Genomic DNA, 24,770 nt, shown 5'->3' on the forward strand with positions numbered 1-24,770 from the left:
CCTCCTTTCCCTGAAGTTTTAACAAAGGCTTGTGTATTTTGCTTTGTGGCAGAGCTGAGACTGGTCCTGGATTTTTTTATCTGAGAGGAGCTTGCTCACATTCCTCAGTCCTCCCGCTGAGTACTGCCAGCCTTGGTTCTGGCACCCAAGCTCTGTAGTGCTGCCTGGGATACTCTGTAAGCCCATTTTATTCTGTCATTCATTTTATAATCCCCAACTTCCATTTTACTGACAGGTTAGACGCAACACAGAAGAGATATACATATCTCTGTACAGAGAAATGTTTACGTTGTAACAATAATGCCTACATGCTTTAAGGGCCAAATACAATCACCTGTGGAGTTTGGAAAGACAAAGCAAGTTGTGCACAGCTTTCCAGAGCAGAAACTGACATGCATCAGTGTACTGTGCTATTACTCTATGCTTTTCTGTCTCTCCCAGTTGTTGCAAATATGGAATCTTGGCACATCAACAGCTACTTCCTGTAGAGAACCGTAGGAATGCTTTAGCCTTGTACAGAGTGACCACTTCCTTTTCCCTGTCCTCTGGCAGCAGCATTCTGAGTTGGAAGCATTTATCTAGCAGGGATAAACAACTAAACCTCTTTAGGGAATTCTCTCTGCTTCTTGGCATTCTCCCATTTAGTGCCCTGTGATGCTCAAGTGAGGAGACTCCATCTCTAGATGGGGGGTGCCTTTAATCCATAGGCATGGGCCTGGGATAGTCAGAGTTCCATTTATTATTTTCAAATCTAATAGACATCAAAGAACCACACTCTCCCTGGGAGTGGGACTCGGGCAGAAGGTGGCATCACCTTTATGGTGACAGCAACAGTAGTTCCTTGGTGAGCCTTAGCCTCCTAGTTTGACTTCCTCACATCACTGACCTGCCAAAGGGGCTTCTGCAGAAGCAGTGGTCTCCACACCCCTGCCTTGCTCCCCATAGACAACTGGTCCACACATGCCACAAGTCCTACCTCCTCCTAACCCTGAGCACAATCCATCAAACTGTGCTGCAAGGGTTCCAAGAACAGAACGGATCTGCAATTCTCCTGGCTTAGAGAGCCACCTTAGGAACGCAGCAAGCGAGACAGCAACTGTGACTTAGTGTGATGCTGCTTACAGAGACCCCAAGAAAAAGGACAGGATTGGCAGGAACCTGCTGCTATGGGCTGTGCCTGGTGGAGTGGGGACAACAGTCTACGACAGCCTTTGTGCACTGGGCCTACTTACTGCTCCATAGTCAACTCTCAACATCACTCTATCCCTGCACCAAGGCCTGGGTAGCTCTGTTCCTTACACAGATGCCAACATAGCTCTCACCAACTTCTAACTTTCATTCTAAAGCCATTTTGCCTTAAGTAGCAAAATGAAAATGATTCTTTCAATGGTTTTCCCTATCCTTAGATAGGTTCTCAACATTCCTAATGCTATGAGCCTTTCATGTTATGGTGACCCCTAATCAGAAAATTATTTTGTTACTACTTTGTAACTTTAATTTTGCTACTGTTATAAATCTCAATATAAATATTTGATGTGACCCCGCTAAGAGGGTTGTTGGACTCCCCCAAAGGGGTTGAGGCCTTCAGGTTGAGAACAATGCCTTGGTACATTCAAGACTCTGTCTCAAGCTTTTTTTCTCCTTCCCTTTTCTTACCCTTTACCTCTACCCCAGCATTTATAAACTGTCTTTGAAAACTCAACCTTTTCTAGGTCCCTCAATCCTGAAGGGCTTTTCTCTCAACAATGTTGTAGTCGGCAGAGAGGGCCCTGCACAACCAGCTCAGGGGCAGCCTTCTATAGGAAGCTGATCCCTGTAGGGCAGTAAGCGCTGCACCTCTAACAGGAGCTTTTGAAGTTGGGAAAGGAGAAGTGCAGAAACTATAGTCATCAGCTATCCAGAACCAACCGTGGAGATGTGATTCTCACATGGGAAAAGAATGTAGCCACACTGCCATCTATGTCCCAGACGGAACACAAGGTCAGAACCGAGCTATTTCAGTCCCTGTAAACAAGAGCTTTAGCTAGGAATGGAGTTCAAACCTTGGAATGTGTTAACAAGGACATTTAAACAGAATCCAAAGACATCCGGGAACACAAAGCACCACAGAGAGGGACAGCAGGCTGGGGTGACTAGGGGCAGATTCTTTTCATACAGAGAGCCTTTGGGAAAGGGGGCCCAGAGCAGCGTGTAAATCATCTCTCCAAGCCCAGAGGAAAACGCAGCTGGCAACATGGCTCTGCAAACACCTGACAGACTCCTGCGCTTGAACCAGCTCCTGACGGTTGTCCCAACTTCCGCTTCTACACACACCCTACAATTTAAAAGCAGCAACAATCATGTCAAAGTTGCATGTGTTGGGGGAAGTCCCAGCTGTTCACATGTGAAGCCATTGGAGACTGATAGTTTAAAGCACTGATCCTCAACCTGGGGGTAGGTCAAATGACCCTTTCACAGGGCGTCACCTAAGACCATGGAAAAATAAAGACTTATATAGTTCTTAACAGCAGCAAAATTACAGTTATGACGTAGGAATGAAATTAATTTTGTGGCTGGGGGTCACCACAGCATGAGCAAGTATATTAAAGGTTTGCCATGTTGCCATGTTGGAAGGTTGAGAACCACTGGCTTATAAACTATATAAGCCATTTGACTTCACCTGTTTTTGATGTGTAAGCTCACTAGGGCACTCTGCTGACTGACAGCTGAAGGGTACTTACAGGAGAACAACTGTCTGGGGCTTCTACATGGCTAAGCCACACTCCTGGCCAGGACCAGTTAAGCTTCTCCCCGCAACCCTGCTTTCACCATCTGCATGCGCTCTGCCTAACAGCTTAACTTTAACCTGACATTCAGTTTCGCCAGGTCAGGTAAGAAATATTCCCCCCCACCCCCGCCCTGCTGCCCCGAGTCCAAGTAAACAGGAGACATTTGGCAAATTAGTTTTGATACCTGTCTGCTTAATTTAATCAAGCACACATATTTATGATAAGTGAATATTTGAAACACTTCAGTGTTTGTAGTCTTCGGTAGAAGCCAGTCTCCCTGGCTGTTTACTCATCATTTTATCCCTAAGGGCAAATGGACCACCTTCCCTCCTCAGCTCAGGTGTGCCTCAGTCTGACAAGGATGGCTCACATGAGATCACCTTAGATCGGTGTCACCTTAGATTGGAGACAAGAACAGCCTTTACATTCTTGCCTGTCTGTAACCACAGTACCAGTGCCCCCCACCCCCCTCCCACTGCCATCACCTGGTGAGCATTCCAGGGGCACGTGACCCTCTAGTCCTCAGCCCCTGCCTCCACCTACTACTTTAATATTAGGTCCTTCTGGTATCAGGTATGATGTTCCCACCTACTTCTGACAAATGGGCTGGTGGGCCATGAACAGCTCATATTTTGGATGTGTTACTGCATTTATGTCTAGCACTAAGGAACTCTGGGAGAGCACTTGGCCTAGCGCACAAAGAAAACCCACTGGGGAAAACCCACTGCCATACAAACTGCAAGAGAGGCTATAAGGTGATCTTTAAATTACTCCAGAGAAAGGAAAGCCCTTCAAACCAAACCCACCCACGAAGATGGTACACATTATGGGCACTCCCTCTGAGAGCCATGACGAAAAGAGAGAAGTTACAAGGGCATACAGCTAATGGGCAATCACCAATGTCCTACGTGATGTATGACATGTCAGAAAAATACAATGTTGGAGGTGCGCACTTTCTAAACAAGTGCCAAGTACTCAGCATAAAGTCACTCAAGACCCCCCAGATGTGGTAATGGCCTCCTTGGACAGCTGCCTGATCCTCCACCCTCAGCAGCAATCTCTCAGCCTCCCTTTGACTCTTTTTTTTATAGGCACCTCAGAAGGAATGAAATTCACGTCCTTATTTGGGCTGAGGCATGAAGTGTCCCTGGCGTTCTGCTACCCACAGCCAATTTCTGCAAAGCCACTGAAAGCTGCCATATGAGGTAGCAGCGGGTAGGCTGTCTCTGGTAATGAACATTATATTCATTTAATGCCTTCTGCAGAGGGCCAGGCTGGGTGGGACACACCTGTACACTCGCATTTGGAAGGATGAGGGAGGGAGGGAGGGAGGGAGGGAGGGAGGGAGGGAGGAAGTTCCCAAGTTTCACACTGGCCTGAGGCATATAGTGAGAGTCTGCCTTCCTAACCTACTACAGCCTGAAAGACAGGCCATCAAAGCTTACCAGCCAGAAAAGCACTGCCAGAGAGGAGCCCCTGGAGAATCCCACACTCTCATCCTGATTTCAGAAGACCCTCATAAAAATGTCCTCTGATAGAGAAATGGCTTCGTTCCACTTCATGTAATTGGACAGATAGGAAGGGAACATATATGTTATGTCTCAGACTTCCAACAAACTGCTAATTTCAAACAAAGGCTTGGGAAGTGAAAGCGAGAAAAGCGCTTCATTTTCATATGAAATCCCCATAGGCCATGGTGCTACTGGGGTAACTAATGTGAATGGAGCCAGCCTTAAGAAGGCCACGCATGGCGACGCATTGCCGGGCATGGTGGCATAGAACTTTCCCAGGGCTACAGAGGCTGAGGCAGGACAAGATTAAGGCTAGTCTGAGCTACATAGTTTAAGATACTATTTCAATACAAAAAGCACCCATCAATAAACCCAAGGAACAAAACTACCTATTGCTGGCTGACCTAAGTGGTTGGTGGCTGGGAGTGACTGGAAAGGCCTGCCAGACAACTGGAGAAGGTGGTATGCAGGTGCCATGGGCCTATGCAGAGGCTGTAGTTCCAGGAGATACTGGTGCCCATCCTGCCCACACTGGTTGCCACCTGACTTTGGCACTCACCAGCAAGCTCCAGTTTTGCAGAACAGCTGGATGACAGTCGCCACCAGTGAAGACCGCATTAATACCCACAAGACAGATTGCAGCCGCCATCACACACCCGAGACCTGGGTGGACAGAGAGATCTGTTAACTGCACATGGCAACCTTTTCCATGGGCCTCCTGCTGCCCTGGGTCATGCTGACCAGTCTGCTCTGTTGGGACGAGGAGCTGAGCACAGCTGCCACTGCACAAGGACCTTGCAAGCAGCACAGAATGCTTGCAGACAGGAAAGTGATCTTGGAATAGGAGAAGGCCACTGGGACAGAGAAGTTGCTGAGGTAAGGGCCCTAGCACCAGAACCTGGCTGTCTAGCCTGTGGGGACTCTGCCTCTCAAAGCCTGTCAGCCAAATCATGAGATCTGAAGTCCTGCACAGACTCAAGACAGTCACCAGTTCTGGGGGCTGCCTCTGATCGTAACAGCTTCGGACAGCCCAAGAGCCGTGTCACTAAGGTCTGCTATGAGCAGGAAGCACATCTGACTGTCCTGGGAGGCCCACGGTGCTAAGAGTTGTGAAGCCTGAAGGTATAGAGACCAAGCTGACTCATCTTTAATACACCTGGCAGCGCGGCTGGCCCAGCTGGGTTCTCCAAAATTCCTCACGCGCAAAAAGAAGCCCAGCTCAGTGGGAACGGCCAGCGAAGATCCTACTGGAGTGCTTCTGTTTCCATATACTCGATGACTACTTCTTTCCTAGACTCAGGCGCTTTCTAGCTCGTAGGGCTACCTGTCTGCTGGAGACAGGAGCAATTGCAGCTTATGTGGAATCTGCTCTTTCTAGAATTAGGAATGAGTCTGCAGGGCTTAGAATAAATGGCAAAGATTTCACTACAGAAACATTCGAGGAGCAGGCACGATTCTGGTTTCGTAGTAGACTCTGGGTTATTTCAGGAGAGAAAATATACCTAATCTCTCCCTCACCTTTGCCACACTCCCACAGGAACCAAGGGTGCCCCCCAAAGCCTTGCTGGCAACAGCAGGCCCAGGAAACCTCCTGAGGTTTCCAAACTGCACTGAGTTGTGTGGGTGCCCACTGCTGCTGAAGTCGCACTGGTGGCTGGCTCCCTATTGACTTCCGTATTATGCTAATCAGGAGGACTAACCCTCTTGCGTTCACCAGAACATGGGGCTTGACCAACAAGCTGTGCACACGGGGGCTCACAGGTGGTAGTGGGCAAGAGCCAGCCACACGGACAGTGATGACCAACCACCAGGCAAGCAGCGCCCCTGAATGTGTGCATTTCCCACATCTTGCTGAGCACAGCAACCCTCCAAAATTCAGAAGATGTGCAGGAACCGGAGGGTGGGACAGAGGCTGGCCAGGTATCCTGCTCTCAGTATACAGTCTTCACACACACGGCCATCCTTAGAGATCATGAGCAGGCTACAGCTTTTGTGCACATGGCTATCTGAGCCTGGGTGTAGGGATGAGCCTGGGGGTCATGGCGGGGAGCAGATGTGCTGGGCTTTAGCTTAGCAGGTTTGGGGGATCTGGGAATGGCTGGAAGGTGCATGTAGTATCTGGCAGGGAAGAGGTTTGCAGCCTTGTAACATGCGTGTAACCACAACAGACCTAGGCTCAGAGCAGTAAGAGCGAGACCCCTCTCTTCCTGTTGAGGTGACAGAAGGAGTCCAAAAAGAAGGGCTCTAAAGCCTGTAGTTGCTTCTTCGTAGGCTTCCCTGAGGCCATTGGCCACTGCCCAAGCCTATCTACTTTTGTTTATTTGTTTTTCAAGACAGGGTTTCTCTGTAGATCTCTGGCTGTCCTGGAACTCGCTCTGTAAACCAAGCTGGCCTCAAACTCAGAGATCTGTCTGCCTCTGCCTCCCAAGTGCTGAGATTAAAGGCCATGTACCACCATTGCCTGGCTCCATCTACTTTTATTTAGCCATGGGAGAGGCAAAAGGATTTGAGTCATCATGTTTCTAGTCCAGAGGGATCTGCTGGGAAAGATCTGGCCCTCTAGGTAGACCAGCTTCCTACACGGAGCACTGTAAGCTGTCACACCCCAGCAAGAGACTCCATGTTCCCCACTACACTTGCCCCTATTTGACCTATTATGTTCATTCCCGTTCTGCCTTAGCACACTGCAGTTGTTCAGTGGACGTTTACTGCTATGACATCAGGTGTGATCCCATGAAGTAGAAATGTGAAGGGCAGGTCAGTCATAAGAACTGCTTCTCAGTACACTGCAACATGGAGCTCAGCCCTGGGTGTCTCCTGAAGGAGAGAGTAGAGGAGACTGCTCTGCTACACAGCATAGAGACAAGAACAGACCAGGTTGTTCCTCCCAAACCAGATGTAAGCACAAACTGCTACACATTCCAGCTGTTTTCTCTCCCACTGTTTCCTCTATGTTGGTGAGGCTGTAACAACACGTGCTTACAATTTCTGCGCCATGGTCCTGGTCGAAGGCCAAGCGAATCTCACAAGTTCCTAAGAATATTATCTCATCCCACACCAATTCCCAAGCTCTCAAAGAATTAACTATATTTGGATATCCAACAAGGAAAGCCGTCACTGTTTCTTGTGAAGAATGACAGAAAACGTGTTCGTGCTCTCTTGTTCTTGATGGAGCAGGGAAATTGGTAACTTTCAAAACATTATTATATCTTTCAAACATCATCATAGTTCTCTGTCACATGGCTGGACCATCACCAAAATCCTAGTGATGGGGCGATTCAACATGCAGACAGACTAAACATCACGCAACTACCGACTACATGCCAAGCGAACATAAGCACGTTTGGGCCTCTGGCCGCTCTTCCAAAGTTCCTCCTCACACTACCAGTGAGAGCAAACCCACAGACCCTTCTCTGCAGGCTGAGCCCAGGACACCCCGAGCAGTTGTTCTGTGCATACTGTGTCCACGGCGCTCCCCACGAGAATGGAGGACACAGCAGGTACAGCCCACATTTACACAAAGAGTAAAGAACTAGTTTAGTTTAAATTTCTAGTTTAATCATTTCACGTTAGCACTAAGGAATCAAAAGCAGATAAACTAGAGATCCCACAAGCTGTCAGGCATGCATGGCACACGCCTGTAATTCCAACACTTGAGAGCCAGAGGCAAGAAAATCTCAAGTCTAAGACCAGGCTGCTACATGAGACTTTGTCTCAGAAAGCCAAATACAAACGGAGAGCCTCTACGGCAGCAGGCCATAGGCTGTCCAAGATTAGAAGGTCAGCAGCCAACACTCTTTAACATCAAGAGTGACAGTATGATGTCTGGTACTGCCCACCTGGCCAGCACTGGCCTTTCTGACATGTGCCTTGGTCCATGTCTCTATTAGGTCATCAACACCAGTGTTTCCAACTCTGTGCTAAGTCCCCAAGATTACAGGGCTTGGGTTATTAGCTGACTTGGGAAGGACCTTATCCAAGACTCTGGAAGGAGCTGCAATGATGGCTATACATGCCTAGCTCCACGCAACAGTACTAGGCACTGCTCCACAAGTGCCTTCCAGACTACCCCCACAGGACACATACCCCAAGAGCTCACATGCCAGCCAAGCTCTGGCCTGTGGCCCACGTTCAGCTCAGAAGAGATGACTCATTTTCAATAGATGCCACACTGTTTGGTTTGGATCTCTCTAGGGCTTTTAGACACTGTCTGTTGATGGCACCCTGCTCTGGTAACTACCACCACTGGGCCTCTGGCTGACAGCTACTTTAATGGGTCTGTGAGAAACAACAGTTTGGGAGAGAACATGACCATGCTAGTACAAACTATAGGGTCTTTTAAACTAGAACCCATACATTCTTCCTTTACGCCTATATAAACAGTAAGCAAAATGAAACAAAAAGAGAAGCCCTACCTTAAGCTCTGTGCCACCACCAATGGCCAACTTGTCCACCACCCGGAAGCAGTGTTCCCAGAACACCTACCACAGTGGATAGAAGCCGGGTGGCTCTCTGGCCACACTGAGTACACTACATGTACTCCTGCTGAGTGGCAGCTCCCTGCCACAGGTCAGGAGCATGCTGGCAAACACTGGCCTTCCTCCAAGGTGAGGACTCCGCAAGTGTAGTCAACACTGAGCATTGATGCTGTAAGTTGAGCCATTGCCACCTCGGTCTTCAGGCCAAAGGGGCCTGAGGGAAGTAAGTTGCAGGGCTCTTCTCTCTCCTCAGGAAGGCAAGGCTAGCCCACCTCCACCATTCCTATTTCCTTTCTCCAAGAGTGCTTACAAATATGTAGAGTACCTTAGGGCTTGTTCATAACACATGGGGGCCGCTTAAGGCCCTGTCAAAGACCTACCAAAGGACTGAGACTCTGGCTCTGTGGCAGGAGAAGGGAACAACAGTTATATGTAGCCTACACAGAAGGGCTCTGAGAGCCTGTGACTGTCAGCATCAGCACATGGGCCAGCACCCCTGCCAGGAGAGCATGAGTACCCACCAGGACCCAAGCTTGCCCCCCGCCCCCTTGCCAGCTGCTCCTCTCCCTTCCTGCTTCATAAAGAGCAAGAAGCTGCCCAGGATGGCGACACTTCATTTTAGTCAGAATCCCCATCAAATTACATACAGCCAGAAGTATGGTGCTTCATGCTTAATCAGAAATTCAGTCAAGATGCTCAACTACAGAAGGCAGCTGGGGTTTTGTGGACACTCTGACTTTACAAGAAACAATCCATCTGACTGTTGTCTGAATTGAAGTTAGGCCTAACTTGGCACAAAGATGCCCTTTTAGGACATTGTTTTTACCACACTTAAGGGCAGGCCCCATGACCAGCATTTGGCCAGCATAAAACAAACTCAGTGGTATTTCTGTTGACTTTTCTTGCCTCCTACTGCTTTGTCTGGGCATTTTCATCTTACTAGTCCTTTGCTTGTATATTAACTATAGTTTCTTTTTTTATACAGGATATGTTTTGTGTATGTGTCCATGTTTCTTGTGGGTTTTTTTTTCCTTTTTCTTTTTTTAATTCTAGTTTTTCTGTTTGTTTTCTATTGGGAGGGTGGGGAGGTAGGAGGAGTTGGGGATGGAAACTGTGATCAGAAATATGTTTAGAAAAATTCAAATTCAATAAATGGAAATGGAAAAAAAACATTCTTTTTTAAGTGAGGGCTGGAGAGATGGCTCACTGGGTAAGGACACTTGCTGCTCTTGTATAGGACCAGAGTTTGGTTCCCGGAACCGACATGGTGGCTCACAACACCTACAGCTCTACACTACAGGGATCAACACTCTCTTTTGGGCTTTTACTGACTGCATGTAGTGCATGTGCACTCATGTAGGTAAAACCAAAACGAAACAAGAACATCATACACGTAAGGAACAAACCTAAAAATACTGAAAAGCTACTTTTTTGGGTCTTACAGTCTTAAAGCAGGCCTTGGCGCCAGCGCCTTTGCCTTCGGGTGTGACGTGTCCTGATATAGAGCCAGGACGGGTGATGGGATCGGGATGGGTTTCTGTCAATGCTAAGAGCAGGTGAAGCACAACTGAGTGACTGAATTCCCTGATGCCTGGTCCGTAGACCCCAGCACTGCTGCTGGCCCGTGCTGGGCCTGCTCCTCATGGTCCCACAGCAGGTGGATGCTCAGGAGACATGCCCCAGTTCTTCTCGGATGGAGGAAGCTGCGGATTACAGATATCCGCCAAGAATGGGCTAGGTGCGCTGACCGTCCATGCCCTAGGGTACTTACACAGCCTCAGCAGAACTGCCGGGACTTCCAGCCCTGGGAAGTGGCCTCGGAGGGAGGGATCCAGCGCATCTGAAAAGACAGGAGAGGCCGTGAGGCAGGGGCCCCACCTCATTCTGGGACTTCAGACCCTGTTGCTTCTCCAAGACGGGTCAATTCACACTGGCCAGGGTGGCATTTCCTGCCCAGGGGTAGAAAAGTCCCACAGCAGCATCCTGAATGTCTAACATGCCTTATGAAGACCAGACACATTCACAGGGCAGCCCACTTCAGCCAGTATTAGGGTTCTGTCAACTACCACTTCTTTTTCAAAGCTCCTCTCTATACTTCTTCCCAAGCTGGGAGACTTAGTTAAACAAAATGTAAACAAAGGGAAGGGTACTTCATGACCCGCCTGAATGGAACTGAACCTTCTCTGAGAGCCTGTTCTCTCAGGAAAAGGGTCAGCTTTCTGGCATGCTGTGTTCACCAGGCCCCAAGAGGCACCCGTAGCCTGTGACAGAGCTGGACAAAGGTCAACAGTAGTGTTGCCTCTTCTAACCAACCTAACACAGCCAGACTGAGGGACACTCTTTCCACCCGGAAGGACGCTCTGGGATCTTACACTACACAAAATCTGAACAATAGAAGGGCACATATGTGTCACCCTTACCACCCATCCGCTGACAATGCCAGTTTTGTCTATAACCCGTTGGGCAGAAGGAGGCATGTTTACCCATGTCCCCACCCACCATTCTTTTTTTTTTTTTTTTTTTTTTGAGATAAGGTCTGTCTTCCTTAGCCTAGGCTAGCCTCTAACTCACCATGAATTACTCTTGAACTCCTGTTCCCTGTCTCTGCTTCCAGAGAGCTGGGCTTACCAGGCTAGCTCCTCTCCCATTGTTAAGTAAGAGGGGTGGCCTCCCATGGAGTGCAATGAGCAACACAGAAAAGTGCTTCTGGGGACAAGGAAGACATAAAGGACAGCAAAGAGGGGAGAGACCTCAACAGGAGACAGGTTTACTCAGGCTCCTGAAACATCAAGTTGAAGACGGAGCCACTCTGGCTGTGGTGGAGGGACACCTGGGCCAGAGGCAACTCACAGACAACCCTCTGAAGACTCGTGCACTGTGGGGTTGATGGAAACTGGCCGCTTTCTCTCTTTCACAAGGGTGGGAAACAAGCCGTCCCAGAGTCCAGCTCAGAAGGCAGAACCAGGCTCTGCTAGATCTTGCCGAGCTCTAAAGGCTGAGAAGCCAAGGAATTGGGTCCTAGGGAGAAACTAATTCTTGCCCTGGTCCCCAAGAGCTCCTCGTGTTTTCCTTCTGACTCAAGGACCCCACAATAGCAGCCATGTCCCCTAGCTGCCAGTGCAGAACAGGAGGGGCCAACTGTGGCCCCAAAGAAACCAAACCAACCCCTAAGGATAAGGTGTCAGCTTCTGGTACATCAGCATCTACCTCAGACATCCCTTAGGCCATCTTCTACACTACGCTTCCTCAGGGACTGTGTCAGATGTTATTTCCTCAAATACTGTGAGGGTAAAGCTATATTGCTGGGAGCCATCGGAGCCCCCAAAGATCCTGGAAGCCAGGCAGGCATCTTTCCCACCAGGCAGGACGGGGTAAGAGATCAGAAACATCCTTACAGACAGACTAAACACCCACACTTGAGTGTCTGTAGAGCAAACGGACCCACAGACAGACAGACAGACAGACAGACAGACAGACAAGAGGGGACAATGTGGAAAGACGTGGGTTAGGAAGGCTAGAGACCAGGAGCAGGAAGGTGGAAGACAGAAGCAGCACGTACCTACCCTTGGTCATGGCTGTTCGTCTCAGTCCGTTTGCTCACTAAGCAGAGAGCAGAGCTGGGGCTGCCTTCCTGAGACAGCTGGGAAAGGGCAGCCTCGGGGCCAGAGCCCTCAGGCCAGGGATGCTGGGAACCTAAACCCGAAATGGTCCATGTGCACTGTGTCAGTGTGGAGCAGTGGTGGCAGTTGTGCGGCCTGGGTGTGGGGTGGGGATGTAAGGCCCTGCGGCCAACGTGGCATAGTGTTCACCAAGAGGGTCACAGGGAGGGGCTGGCAGGGAGGACAGTGAGCTGCAGGGTAGATGGCATGGGTTTGGAACTGGTGAAGGTGACTAAGAAAAAGAGGGGTCCTTGCTGTCTGCCACCCTAGCCTCCCAGGCTGCCTCTCACTTCAGTACTCCCCACCACCCTTTGTGAGCGAGTGTGTGCATGCATGTACGCACACGTACGCACACACACACGCACACGCACACGCACACACTCACACACTCAAGCACCCTCAATCATGCAGTCGCTGATGGAGAAAAGATGGACTCCCACATCTGCCGGCCAAGACAGCCTGGCTCTTGCTGAATTTCAGACACGCGAGGCACCCGCCTTCCTGCAGGGGGCAGCGCATGCCAGGCCAAACAGAGCAGCTTCCTGTTCTTGCACCCAGTGAGGGACCGAGTGCGAGGGGCGTAGCCAGGAGTATGGGCAGCTGGCCCAGAAGAACAAGCTGTTTGGTGCTAACCGCAACAGCTTCACCTTTACTGCATTTTGGGCTGTTTGTTCGGCTGTAGCTTTTGGCCCCAGGTCACTCCTGTCCATGTCCTGGAGGCTGCTAGACTCCTCATTATCACTGACTGCAGGGGCCACAGGCTACTCCAGACTTGCTCAAGCTCAGCTCTTCAGAACAGTTAAGTGCACACATTGAAGCCATGGAAGAGCTGGGGTAACCCTGGCGATTTCTGCACTATCAACAGAAACGTGCAGGAAAACACACACACACACACACACACACACACACACACACACACACACACACACACACACACACACTACTCACACACTACTCACACACTACTCACATGCCTATATATAATCCCAGGGCTTTGAGGCCCCCAATGAGAACTTCTAACAAAATATTTAACTAACACAAACCCTGACTTAGTGTGCGCCAGACAGAGACAGTGTCAAGTGTAGCAGACCAAGAAGCCTAGAGGCCTGAAACAGAACAGCACAGTGACTCAGTTCACTGCCTGCAGCCACACTGTACGGACTCACACTCAAACACTTCTCACAGAAAGGCAACTTTGTCAGGCTCCACACTATCCCACGTGGTGACAGACCAGACAGGAAGAGCAGATACCTGGGCCATGAATAATCAGGAGGAGAAAAGAATCACGCTGGAGTCGATAGTGAATACTTGGGAAAGATGCAGAGTTGAACACGACACCTAAGCACCGCACAGAATATATGTTTCTGATGACGAGGCCAAGGACAAAAAGGCCTGACTGTCTCCAGGGTGGAACTCCCACTCAGTGCACCATCCCTGGCACCTCGTGTACACTGAGCAACACAGGGCAGGGCTAACAGTCACTGGCCTTGATGGTCCCCTCTCTAGTGACCAGTACCACTGTCCTCTTTAGATTCCAAGAGTGATGAGGAAGGCAGGGCAGGGCGATCAGTACAGTTAGCTGATACCCTTTGGTGGCTTTTTCCTCTGCTGTCCCTGGGCCATTGGGCTTACCTTGGCCTTTAAGAAATGCAGTCATTCCATGGCTATGGTCCAAGTCATTTCAAACCAAGAGACCCCGTTTATTTGTTCATGGATTTATTTCTATGTGTGTTAGGAAGGAGGACAGCCTGGCCCAGTTGGCTTGCCTAGTGGCAAGCACTTTCACCTGCTGACCCATCTCACTTGCATTTCAAAGTGCCCTCTGGGCTGCTGGCACGCACTAATCCAGATATGAGGTACCCACTCTTGACTTAGATCTTCAAAAGTGTGACTGGAAAAAGACCCGGCTGGAAAGGCTCTCCAACCCAGACAGTTTGAGAGCAACACACCGTGTCCTGGGGTTGACAAACACAAAGCAGTGTGTAACAGGGTTTGCTGTGACATGGAGGGACTTGTTCCACTGATTCCCTGGGCATCCCAAGGTCATCTGACCGCACAATCTTTTGATTCTCTGCCAGCTATACCCATGGAGCTGAGAAAAGCCAGCTTGGGGCCCGGTCAGTGGTGATGAGATTGAATCCAGTGTGGCATCCAATCTTCCTGGTCTAGTGGCCATGGAACAGAGCCCAAAGCAAGCCCACCCCCTGACTGATACCCTGAGCTCCATTCCTGCGATTTGTATGAATTGGTCCAAGGCATCAGTCCATCATCCTATTCATCCCAGCAGCTGGAGAAGGACCAAGTGAGAACTTCTTGGCTATAGGATGATATGTATAATCCTAGCTAAAGCAGGAGGATTGCTGTGAGTCTGAGGCCAGCCTTGAAGCCATGGCAAACACGATCTCAAAATACCAAACAGTCTCAGCTGGAGAAGGCTGCTTCTTCAAGGATGGCTAGCCAGGATGACTGTGTGTCAGTCGCTGGCCTGTGAACCTCACAGTCAAGGTCCTAGAATCATGAGCCCCCTCCTCAAAGACCAATCCCTCTCTCAAGTCTCAGCTCTTCCACCAGGCTGTTCTGAACACAAGTTAGGGTCCTGTGTCCAGGCAGGTGTGTGGAATGTGCTCCAGTGTCTCCCAGTTCGCTGGGACGCCACTCTGGTCGAGAGCACCCAAGCATGTAACACTCTGCGTCAGATTCGGTCCACAGTGGCAGCTTACCATCCGTATTTAATCTTGTCAGCTTGTTAATTTTTAACTATGTTTGCTAGCAAGGGCCATTAGAGGTCCCTGGGCGCTGAGCTTAGTCAAGCGGGCAGAGCTCGTGCACAATGTATGAAGATTAAAGTTGGGGTGCCCCACTTTCCCATCCTGTCACTGGGTCCTGGCCTTCCACCCTGGCATGCACGCTCTGAATAAAACATGATGCCATTTGGAGTCAATTTTCCTTTTGCTCTGTCAAAACTTGTTTTCCTCAAAGAGAAAAGTTCAAGGTCCCCTCTTAGGAAGCTTGGTGTTGGGTAATCACAAAGTTTCCTTGCATCCCTGGCATAGGGAAGCTGAACTAGAACTCACAGTGGAACCCCGAAAGTCACATAGTGGGTACCTGGGAGCCTGAGCCTCAAGAGGCAACTAGAACCTACCATGGACCATCTGGTGCCTCTCTGCCCTCACGGCAAAGCTCGGGGCGATGCGCCCACTCCTTCTGCTCTTTCTGTCACCCCTGGCCCCAACAGGTGCAGCCCAAAGGACCCACTCACCAGGTGCTGCTCCAATGTTCCCGTTCTACACATTCCTCCCATTCACCGTGGTAACTGGGAGCCTCTAGTAACTAGAGGCCCCGCTCTGGCAAAGGCAAGGTGCGGAGAGGCTCTTTAGTGAGTCCCGAATGCCACACACAGTGGTACTCTTCCCCTCAAATTAACGTTACGTGACAGATGTTCGTTCTTCTGCTTATACAGAAAGAAACGCAGGGGCAGGAGGATGGAGGACACGTGCCTACGATACCAGGTTTAACAGTTCGGGTAGCAGCTGTCATTAAAAAAAGAATCCTGTCTACAGATGGGGCTAGCTAAGTGGTTCAGCAAACAGAGAGCTTGGGGGGGAGGGGGGGGGAAGGCCAGAAAACCCAAGTTCAAGCCCTGGAGCTCACAAAGCTGCCCTCTGACCTCTCGGTGTGCAGCACAGTACAGGCGCCCAAACACACAATCACAGACACACAAAAAGTAATAATTAATAAAAAAAATCCCTTTTGTGAGCTTTGGGTGGTGGCCTGCCTGTGACCCCCACATTCAGGAGGCCTCTACAACAACAAAAGGATCATAAATGAGAATGGCCTGGACCACAGAGTGAGACCCTGTCTCCAAAACCAAACAACAAAATTACGGTTGCTTTCCTGTTTGGGAGACTCGTGATCTTGACTAGTGAGTGACCTTCCTACTTTTAGGTCCTGAAGGTTGGGATCACAGGCGACATCCCAGCGCTGTGACAGTGACAAGGTCACAAGGACAGAGAGAGGGCTTCCTTAGCCAGGAGCAGAGTTCCTGGGCTCGGATCACAGCTCTACTCAATCCTTCTAAGGTGGCAGACATGACCTGAGCCAGGAAACAGAAGGAGCGCGTGGAAGGCGGCGCCAGGGCCCACAGGGCCTCCTCTTCTGCAGCTTATGTGACAGAAGGCCACAAAAGGGTCCTGGTTCTGTGTGGAATCAAAAGCACCATGCTGGTCTCTGGGATGTCCTAGTGGCCTGGTGCCTCCTGCCAGGATTGGCTTTCTACAGGTGGGTGTGTGCTGGTGTGGCTGTGGGGGAGGGGAATCGTGTAAGAGGCAGCACACTGCAGGGTGGCGCAGTCACAGGGCAGCAGTGAGACACCTGTCCTCTGATAATGCATTTCTCCCTGATTGTCACTCTTCTGGTTTCTGGCTTTGGTGTCTCAGGTGGCTTTTGTTCTTTTACCAAGCCAGGAGAGCAGGAAGCTTGGGCCGAGTCCCTTTCTATGCAGAAAGTTCAAACATTTCCTTAAAAAAGGCTAAACTTGGGGGTGGGGGGAGAAGAGGGGAAGGGGTGAAATGCTTGTCTAGAACGCTCTATCCCCAGTACTGAAAGCAAATAAATAAACAAATAAATAAATCCAGCCAAAGGAAAGTAAGCAACATAAAAACCCAAACTGCAAGTCACTACAACGCACCAGACATTACTAACGCTTTAAGATTCTTAGCCCCACGTTCCTGAAGCTCTGAGATGTTTAAGGCTGAGGTTGGCCAGGCAGCCCTGGAACCCGCACATGGCCCTGTACTACCACTGCCTAAAGGAGGGCCCGCAGGAAGAAAGGACTGCAACTTGACCAGCTGAGGTGGGTACTGGCCCCTACAACTCCAGCCTCCACAGACGGCCAGGGTTCCCACTCCGGAAAGCCTGTCAGGCATTGAAGACTAGAGAGTCACAGTATGTAGGGGTGCCTTCCACAACCGTGAGCTCACAGACCTGCAGGGTGGGGGGTGCCACTGCTCAGTAAGGCCTAGGCTTCCCTCAGCCCCTTAGGGCAGTCCTGGGGGGACATGAGGAACAGCGAGTGTTCAAGGACAAGCCAGGACTGAGAAAGGGGATCTGTGGTTCATAGCAGTACACACCCCAAATTTCCATGCCCCTCCCTGACTTCTGAGAAAGGATATTACTAAGACATTAAACTCCTTCTAGGGGTCAGAAAGGCCTAGTTGACGGTCCTGACAGGACTGGCCAACAGCACTAAACTTGCTACTACCTGCTCAGCGGAAGATGAGCAATACAGAGTATGAAACCTTGGTCAATGGGGCCCAAACCAGGCACCACAGTTTCCCAGGGTCCCTAAACCCTTGTGCTCTTGAGGAAATACCTTGTGTGCCCAAACCTTAAGTCTATGTTCTCTGTTCTCCACAGGGCAGTAGCGACTAACAGCAAGATGAGAAATAATTAAAACAAACAAAAAAACACTGTAATCCAATTCTTGTTAGTTTTATCGTGGGGCTGGGAAGATGGCTCAGAGTATTGTTTAAGTCTGCCTTGAAAGATGGAGGCAGGGTATTCTCTGGAGCAAGCTAGCTAGAGAGTCCCACCGCGTCAGTGAGCTCTGGGCTTGAGACAGAGCCTGGTCCTCAATGAACTGGGTCTAGACTGCATGACTGCCCTCGCATATATTCACAGCACACACATCAAAATGGAAAGAGAAGACAGTTACACACTACTGGGTAAACAAACACCCAGCTCTGGTGACAAATGGGTACAGACCTGCAAGTAACCCAGACAGCCTCGAAGTCTGTCCGTCTGTCCATCTAAGTTCTTTATTTGTTTGCCTGTGGCAGTTTCCTGTGGACTAGCTCTCAATTTGTTTGGAGTGAAACCTCTAAAAAAAAATTTTCCAGGGGTGCCTCAGGGATGTCTCAAGATGCACACCTGAGAAGTCTGCAATAATTTACAGAGTGTCTGTCCCTTGGGGAGGAGCCCCCTGAAACAGCTGACCTCAGGACCTTCCTCGACCTCGCTTCCCTGACAATCATTCAGGCCCAGCTCTGGGGCTGCTCTAGTGGGGGTGGGGGACAGGGGCTCCACCAATGCTATGAGGTGAGACCAGCAGATTCACAAGGCAGACCGGTGACCGAGGGTCTGTATGTCGTCTTCCCCTTCCGGAAAGTGGAAGATGAAACATGTCTCTGCTGCCCAGTGAGTCACACAGTGTAGTTTGCAAACGTTACACATCCATGGCCTTGAGGCTAGATAATCATTTAAAAATGCTAATGACAGATTTCTGACACTGGCTACAGAGCCACACCATTCTCTGTATAAAATGCTAAGGCAGCACCCGTGCTTTGCTGTCCTGTCTCTTCATCCAACTTGGAGAAGGTGGGAGTTGTGAAAGAATCTTACTAAAGCACAGGCTGGCTAGGCGCTCTGGAGTCTTCTGTCTCTGCCTCCCACGCACAGGGATGACAGGTGTGTGCCACCATTAGATCAGAACCACTGGCATCTGGTGGCACAGAAAGACCTTTAAACCAGAGCGGAGAATGGCTGCTCACGGCTAGAATTGAACCAGAAGTGGATCCAACTCCGTTTTAAGGGCAGGTCCCGTTTCTTGGCTCCTCCCTTCCTTAGGAGCAGAGCAGGAAGGCAAGGAGGATGTGTCCACTAGGGAGATCTGTCAGCCTTGTTCGGATGCGAGCACTTCCGGTGGCGGATGACTTGTTGGCACGAGCATCTTCTAGTGTAAAACTCAGGGTGGCTCCGGAGCTCAAGAAACAGGCAGCAGCGTCGATGAGGCCCGGGCCCTGGGCACAGTCTCCTGGGGCACTCTTTCAGAGTCTGCTCCCATGGGACATACAACTCAGTTGCTATGGGCCTGGTCCTCCCTCACAAACCTCAGCCAGAGATGAAATACCTCGGCTCCAAAATTGTAGCACCGTGAAAACATAAAAAAAAAAACCAAAAACGCTGTAGTCTACTTGAGACCATTTTTTTTTGCTCTGATTAAAATTTTTATTGAAAGCTCTCAAATATTATCAAGAAATAGTTTTTTTTTGCAAAAGGGGGAGGGAGGGGGTTGCTAATAAATTCAACACGGGAGCTCCCTCTGCTGGTCTGCAGTAGGTTGATATGTGACAAACACATTCCCAGAGACAAATCTAATCTGCTGAAGAAGTGGACAAAAGACAGGTGTGTTGGGCTTTGCCTCTGGAGAGAAACACTAGAAGAAAAAAAAAAATCCACGTCTCAAAACAGAGCACAACAATCAAAAAATAAAAAAAATAAAAAATAAAACTAGAAGACTCTCCAAAACATTAAGTTTCCAGAACAAAACACCACTCGGCTAGTAAGGGGCCGCCCACTCTGCTCCCTCCAGTTAGCATCTCGGAAGCCATCTTTGCCTCAGAGTCTCTTCTGACAGATTTCTCATCTACTTAGAGGGGAAAGTTCCAAGGAGTCATTAGAGCGAGGCCTCTCCGAAATTCCAGTAAGAGCAAGTCTCTGGTGAGCCAGCGCCTTGCTGTGTTAGCCAGCAAGGAGAACAGGTGACACTTGCTCGGGTCACCTGTGGAAGCGCTGCGCTTTGGGGACAACCTTCCATCTTCTCAGACCCGTTTCCTCATTGTACAATGGGCTGGGCCTGCTGTCTATAAAGCCTCTACTGGGTCACTCCAAGTCCCAGCCTGGACCAATACATTCGACAAGAATGTTCTCTTAAGTGACTCCAGAGAAGAAGTGGGATTCCAAGACACAGGCCTCTCACCACCGCAGGTCAGAGTTCCACCCAGTCTAGGCTGATGGCTGAGTCAAGAGGATGCCGGGCTGGGTAAGTCTCAAGAGAAGGGGGCCATCTAGGTGATGCGAGCCAGTGAGGCACACGGCCAAGATCCAGCGAATCTTGCACTGTCTCTCCATCCTTTCTCAGTGGCGTAGACTTCCTAACTCTCCCACGAGATCCTTGTTAGAACCTTCACCCTCCATATTCCCCAGTCACTCCTGAGTCCATCTGTTACATCAGGACCAGAGCCAGCGATCCCCGTTCTTTCTGGACACTGCCAGGTCCTGATTCTCCAGGGCAGTGGTGAATGGCCTGGTTGCGGACTACCCAAAGCCACAGATTCTATAGACTATGTGTAACCTTCTATCATTCTATGATGCATGCCTGCCCCTAGTGGCCTCAACTGTTGGTTGCTCCTTTTGAGAGGGGGCACAGCACCCGCACATGAGGTATGGGACACACACAAAAGGGGCTTTTAGTTGCTCTTTGCTGTCAACAAAGATCAAAAATATAAAGGACTAAGTGACAGACAGTCACAATTTAGCCCCCCACTTGCCCGCTATCTGTCGGCTATGACGGCTACTGAATACTGAGGCAGGGATACTGGGCAGAGCACAGAAAAGCAAAAGGCACGTCTGGTCGTTGACTTCAGCTTGTTTCCTGGACCACGGCCACTGCCGGCCACTCCCTGCCACCTTCAGCACGTTTTTCCTCATTCCTCACACTGCTGTGTAGCTTCCCCAGGGAGGATATTTTGGCCTGTGGCACAGGCACTGACTGAGGGCTTCCTGCCTGCCTACAGCTGATAGGCCCCCGGAGAGCAGCTCAGAAGGGCAGCTGCCAATGCAGGCAAGAAACCCACTGCTCTGTCAGATTTAGAGTTAAAGAGCACTCAGCCCTAAGCACTTGGGGCTGCTCACAGGGGTTTCTTACAGGGGCCTTAACCAGGACTGTCCTGTGCAACATGTTTCACCAAGCCCTGGAAACAAATACCAGGCAAAATAAACATAGCCCCACCTGACCGGGCTGATAAGCTAAAAAGATCGACTGTATTTGTCTAGTGTGCATTTGTGTGTAGAAGGCAAGGGACAACCGGAAGTCAGTTCTCTCTTCCATCGTGTGGGTCCTGAGGACTGAACACAGGCTTTGGCAGCAAGCCTGAGGAGCCATCTCGTCAGCCCCATAGCCCCGCAAGTTTTAAAAGGCCAGGCGGAATGGAGGATTAGTGAGAAATACGTACAAGTGTTTTACTTGTTAATGACTGGCATTTTCCATAGGTCAATCAAATGAGGGGTTACTTCCAAGGGTGAAGGTCAGCTCTGATTATTATCCTCATACGAGACAGACCTCAGGGAACCACAGCATCCGGGGGAGAGGAACCTTCCTATGCCTCAGACTGTTCTTAACTAAGCAAGAGAAGCTCGCAGCAGATGGCTACCTTTGCCACACACTGGGCAATGAACAAGCTTTTGTCTTTCCTAGAATATGTTTCAGGCTTCTCCATGGAAGCCTCTCTCTGGTCTCTCAGCTCCCTGGGGACAAGAGCGCAAGCCTTTTAATCCACACACGCCAAGCACACATTAAAACCTGTGTCAAGTGCACGCCTCCCTTCCACACCGGATGCATGGACACACGCACTCACGCACGCCTTATGCCCCTGTGGTGCCCTTTTGCTAGCTGGGAGCCAAGGAGGGAAACCTGCTCGGTCTTTGAGTGTGGCATGAGGGTGAGATCATTAGGGAAGAGAGAGGTGGTCCTTTGGGGGCAGACATCAGGCAGTGGGTGGGGTCATGGCTGTCAGATGGTCCTCGGAGGTCCCGGAAGGGGGTCAGCTGGTCGGAGAGGGAAACCATTCACTTCCTGGAGGTGGATCTGTTAGCTGGGTAGGTGTTAGTCACATGGTGTGCTCTGGGGGACCGGGTCTGAAAGGGCTGGTGGTGGGGTGAGTGGAGAGGTGGCCGATGGGCATAAATTACCTGGGCATGCAGTGAAGCGGGGTAGGTGAAAGCGGCAGGAGGAGGAAGAGCAGGCGCTAACTCCGCTGGGTACAGAGGGTACGGGGCCCAAACTTCAGGGCTACTGGGGTAAAGTGCAGGTACTGTGAGCTCATCTGCAAGAGAAGAATAAGGGAGAGTTAGAGGTTACCACAGGGCTGTGTTCACATCGGAAAACTAACACCCAGCAACCCTTGAGCCCGATCAATGCCAGAGGTCAGAGGTCAAACACCCTCCTCCTCCTCGTCCTCCTCCCCCCCACAATCTGATGCTTTGCTTCCCACAAACTCTAAGCAAAGCACTTTAAGTACAGAGCAAATTTGTTTAGCGTCTGCTGCCTGCCTGGCGAGGTCGGTCGTGGGTCTGGGCTCTGCCCTCGAAGCTGTGTTGTCTCTCCAGCTTTTTAGCTGGGGACCCAAGAACAGTGGGAACTTCCTGCTGAAACAGAGCATGGTCCCCTGAGGAATGGAAGAGAGAGAGAGAGAGACAGACAGACAGACAGACAGACAGACAGACAGACAGACACAGTGTGTGCCTGCAGGAGACATCTCACGAGAACCTTCTGCATGCCTTTCAGGGAACGATGGGTTACCGGCGGGACCCCAACAGGCCAGACCTCCAAGGCCGTGTGTGTGGATATCAGTATTGTTATGGCCAAATAAACCATGATAAGGCACTTTCCATTTTGTCCTCAAAGTACAGGGCCAAATACTGGGACCACAGGACACTTAGAACATTACAAACTAAAATGTCCTGAATGTCCCAATTGAATCTCCCGAAAGATGGAGTAAGGAGGTTTATAAGTGGCTTCTTCTGACTGCCTGGGCTAAAAGTTCCCTGTGTAGCCCAGACTCTATTCAAGCCAACCTGCAGTGGTCCACTGCCCAGCAGCCCACTGCATCCGTGAGCAAGCTGTTAAAAGCAGTAAGCTCTGCACGAGCAGACCCACGACCGCTCGCTGGACCTTGAAGCAGCAGTCTCGGTATTTGCTTTTCTCACCTGTCAACATCTGAAACCACACACACTGAGATGCTTCCCAAGACAGCCGAGGGAGGCAGGAAAGGGTGACTGTAAAAAGCCATTAGTAACTGCCACACTGGACGACCCAGAAATGCAGGGGACGTGTGTGTGACCAGAGGGCAAGGGTTACTTCCCTTCTAGCCATCTCTAAGCAACCAGCCACCCTCCATCCTCCCCCACCTCGGAAATGCTGGCTTTTGTCAGGACCTTTAATACTAGGGAAGGGCACGGAGGATAGCAAATGCTATCTATGCTGGGTGTGCTGTGGGTATAGACCCACGACCAACGGGCCTGCAAGTATGTGTGCACGAGACAGGCACGGGGCGGGGGCAGAATGCTGCAGGGACAGGAGAACTCCTGGGCTGGCAAGGGGGATGGATAACCCTCAGTCAGAGGTAACTCTCTTTCATCTCCAGACACAGCAAGGATCCCAACACTGGCTAACGCACCAGGGCTGGCCAGGGCTGCCTCCTTCCCTCCCTCCCTCTTTGCAGCAAGATCATTAAAACTCTGGTGAACACAGGCTTAGAATCCAGGAGGCAGAGACCAATGCTAATTGCTAGGTGTGAAACTAATTGTAACCACTTAGCAAGGGAAATAATAGCGCCACTAATCACTTTTAAAAATTCACCGGGCTGGAGAGATGGCTCAGCGGTTAAGAGCACTTACTGCTCTTCCAGAGGTCCTGAGTTCAAATCCCAGCAACCACATGGTGGCTCACAACCATCTGTAATGAGATCTGACGCCCTCTTCTGGTGTGTCTGAAGTCAGCTACAGTGTACTCACATATAATAAATGAATAAATCTTTAAAAAAAAATTCACCAAGTCTACCTATGTACTTCAAGGTCCGGGGTGTGTTGGTGCAGCGGAAGGCTCAGGGGATCCCTGAGAGGGTGGAGAGAGGGCTCTGCAGACCCTGACTTTCCTGCCCTGAGGGGACAGCTCCATCAGAGCTGCTCTTGTGGGAACCAGGCGCTGCTGGGACCAAGGCCACGGATTTTCAACAACCAACCAAGCTCAGAAATGGTGAGCTATTATTGTTGTTATCGTTATTTTAGCTACCAGACTATTTTAAGACATTCTGCGTCTTTTATAAAAGTCAAGAGAGTCTCATGCCCTGGTGCACTCCTAGCTAGCTCAAGTTTATTGAGCCTGATGTGACAGCAGGAAACCTTTGAGCTGACTGTCAACCAGCAGACAAGCCAGCAGAGGGGAGCCCTTGACTGCAGCTAGTCTGTGGTCCCCAAATCACACTATTAGTGGGCGGTGACTGACTCCAGGGGCTGGGGGGAGGAGCCACTGCCCAGCCCGATGATGCAGGAAAAAAAACAACCACATCCACCAGCACACTGCTGTTTTCTCAGACCACCCAGGAATATTTTCAACAGCTATTTTGTAAATGTAAGAATTTTAGTAGCTCATAAACACTCTGAAAGAAAAATCCCACCTCATCTCATTTAAGAGTCATTATAAGCCGGGCGTGGTGGCACACACCTTTAATCCCAGCACTCAGGAGGCAGGGGCAGGCGTATTTCTGAGTTCGAGGCCAGCCTGGTCTACAAAGTGAG

At 50.2% G+C, this 24,770-nt stretch overlaps 1 protein-coding gene across 18 annotated transcripts in view; it reads right to left on the minus strand.

Annotated features, from left to right (window-relative positions):
• The window catches only part of Rbpms (RNA binding protein gene with multiple splicing), a 147,280-nt gene that overhangs the window by 1,911 nt on the left and 120,599 nt on the right, over positions 1 to 24,770 (minus strand). For 4 of the 18 annotated variants that reach the window (XM_006509035.4, XM_006509034.4, XM_017312620.1 and 1 more), the window contains 3 exons: positions 10,529 to 10,597; positions 4,839 to 4,942; positions 1,648 to 2,314 (listed from right to left, as the gene is read on the minus strand). In XM_006509035.4, coding sequence (XP_006509098.1) covers positions 2,150 to 2,314; positions 4,839 to 4,942; positions 10,529 to 10,597 — 338 coding nt within the window. In that variant the 3' untranslated portion in view covers positions 1,648 to 2,149. Of the gene's footprint in view, positions 1 to 1,647; positions 2,315 to 4,838; positions 4,943 to 10,528; positions 10,598 to 12,316; positions 19,630 to 22,163; positions 22,298 to 24,770 lie in introns of those variants that run through there. The other 14 variants (XR_378783.4, NM_019733.3, XR_001778413.2 and 11 more) reach the window with 10 other exon arrangements.

Source organism: Mus musculus, chromosome 8 (assembly GCF_000001635.26).
Source record: "Mus musculus strain C57BL/6J chromosome 8, GRCm38.p6 C57BL/6J".
NCBI classification, from domain to species: Eukaryota; Metazoa; Chordata; class Mammalia; order Rodentia; family Muridae; genus Mus; species Mus musculus.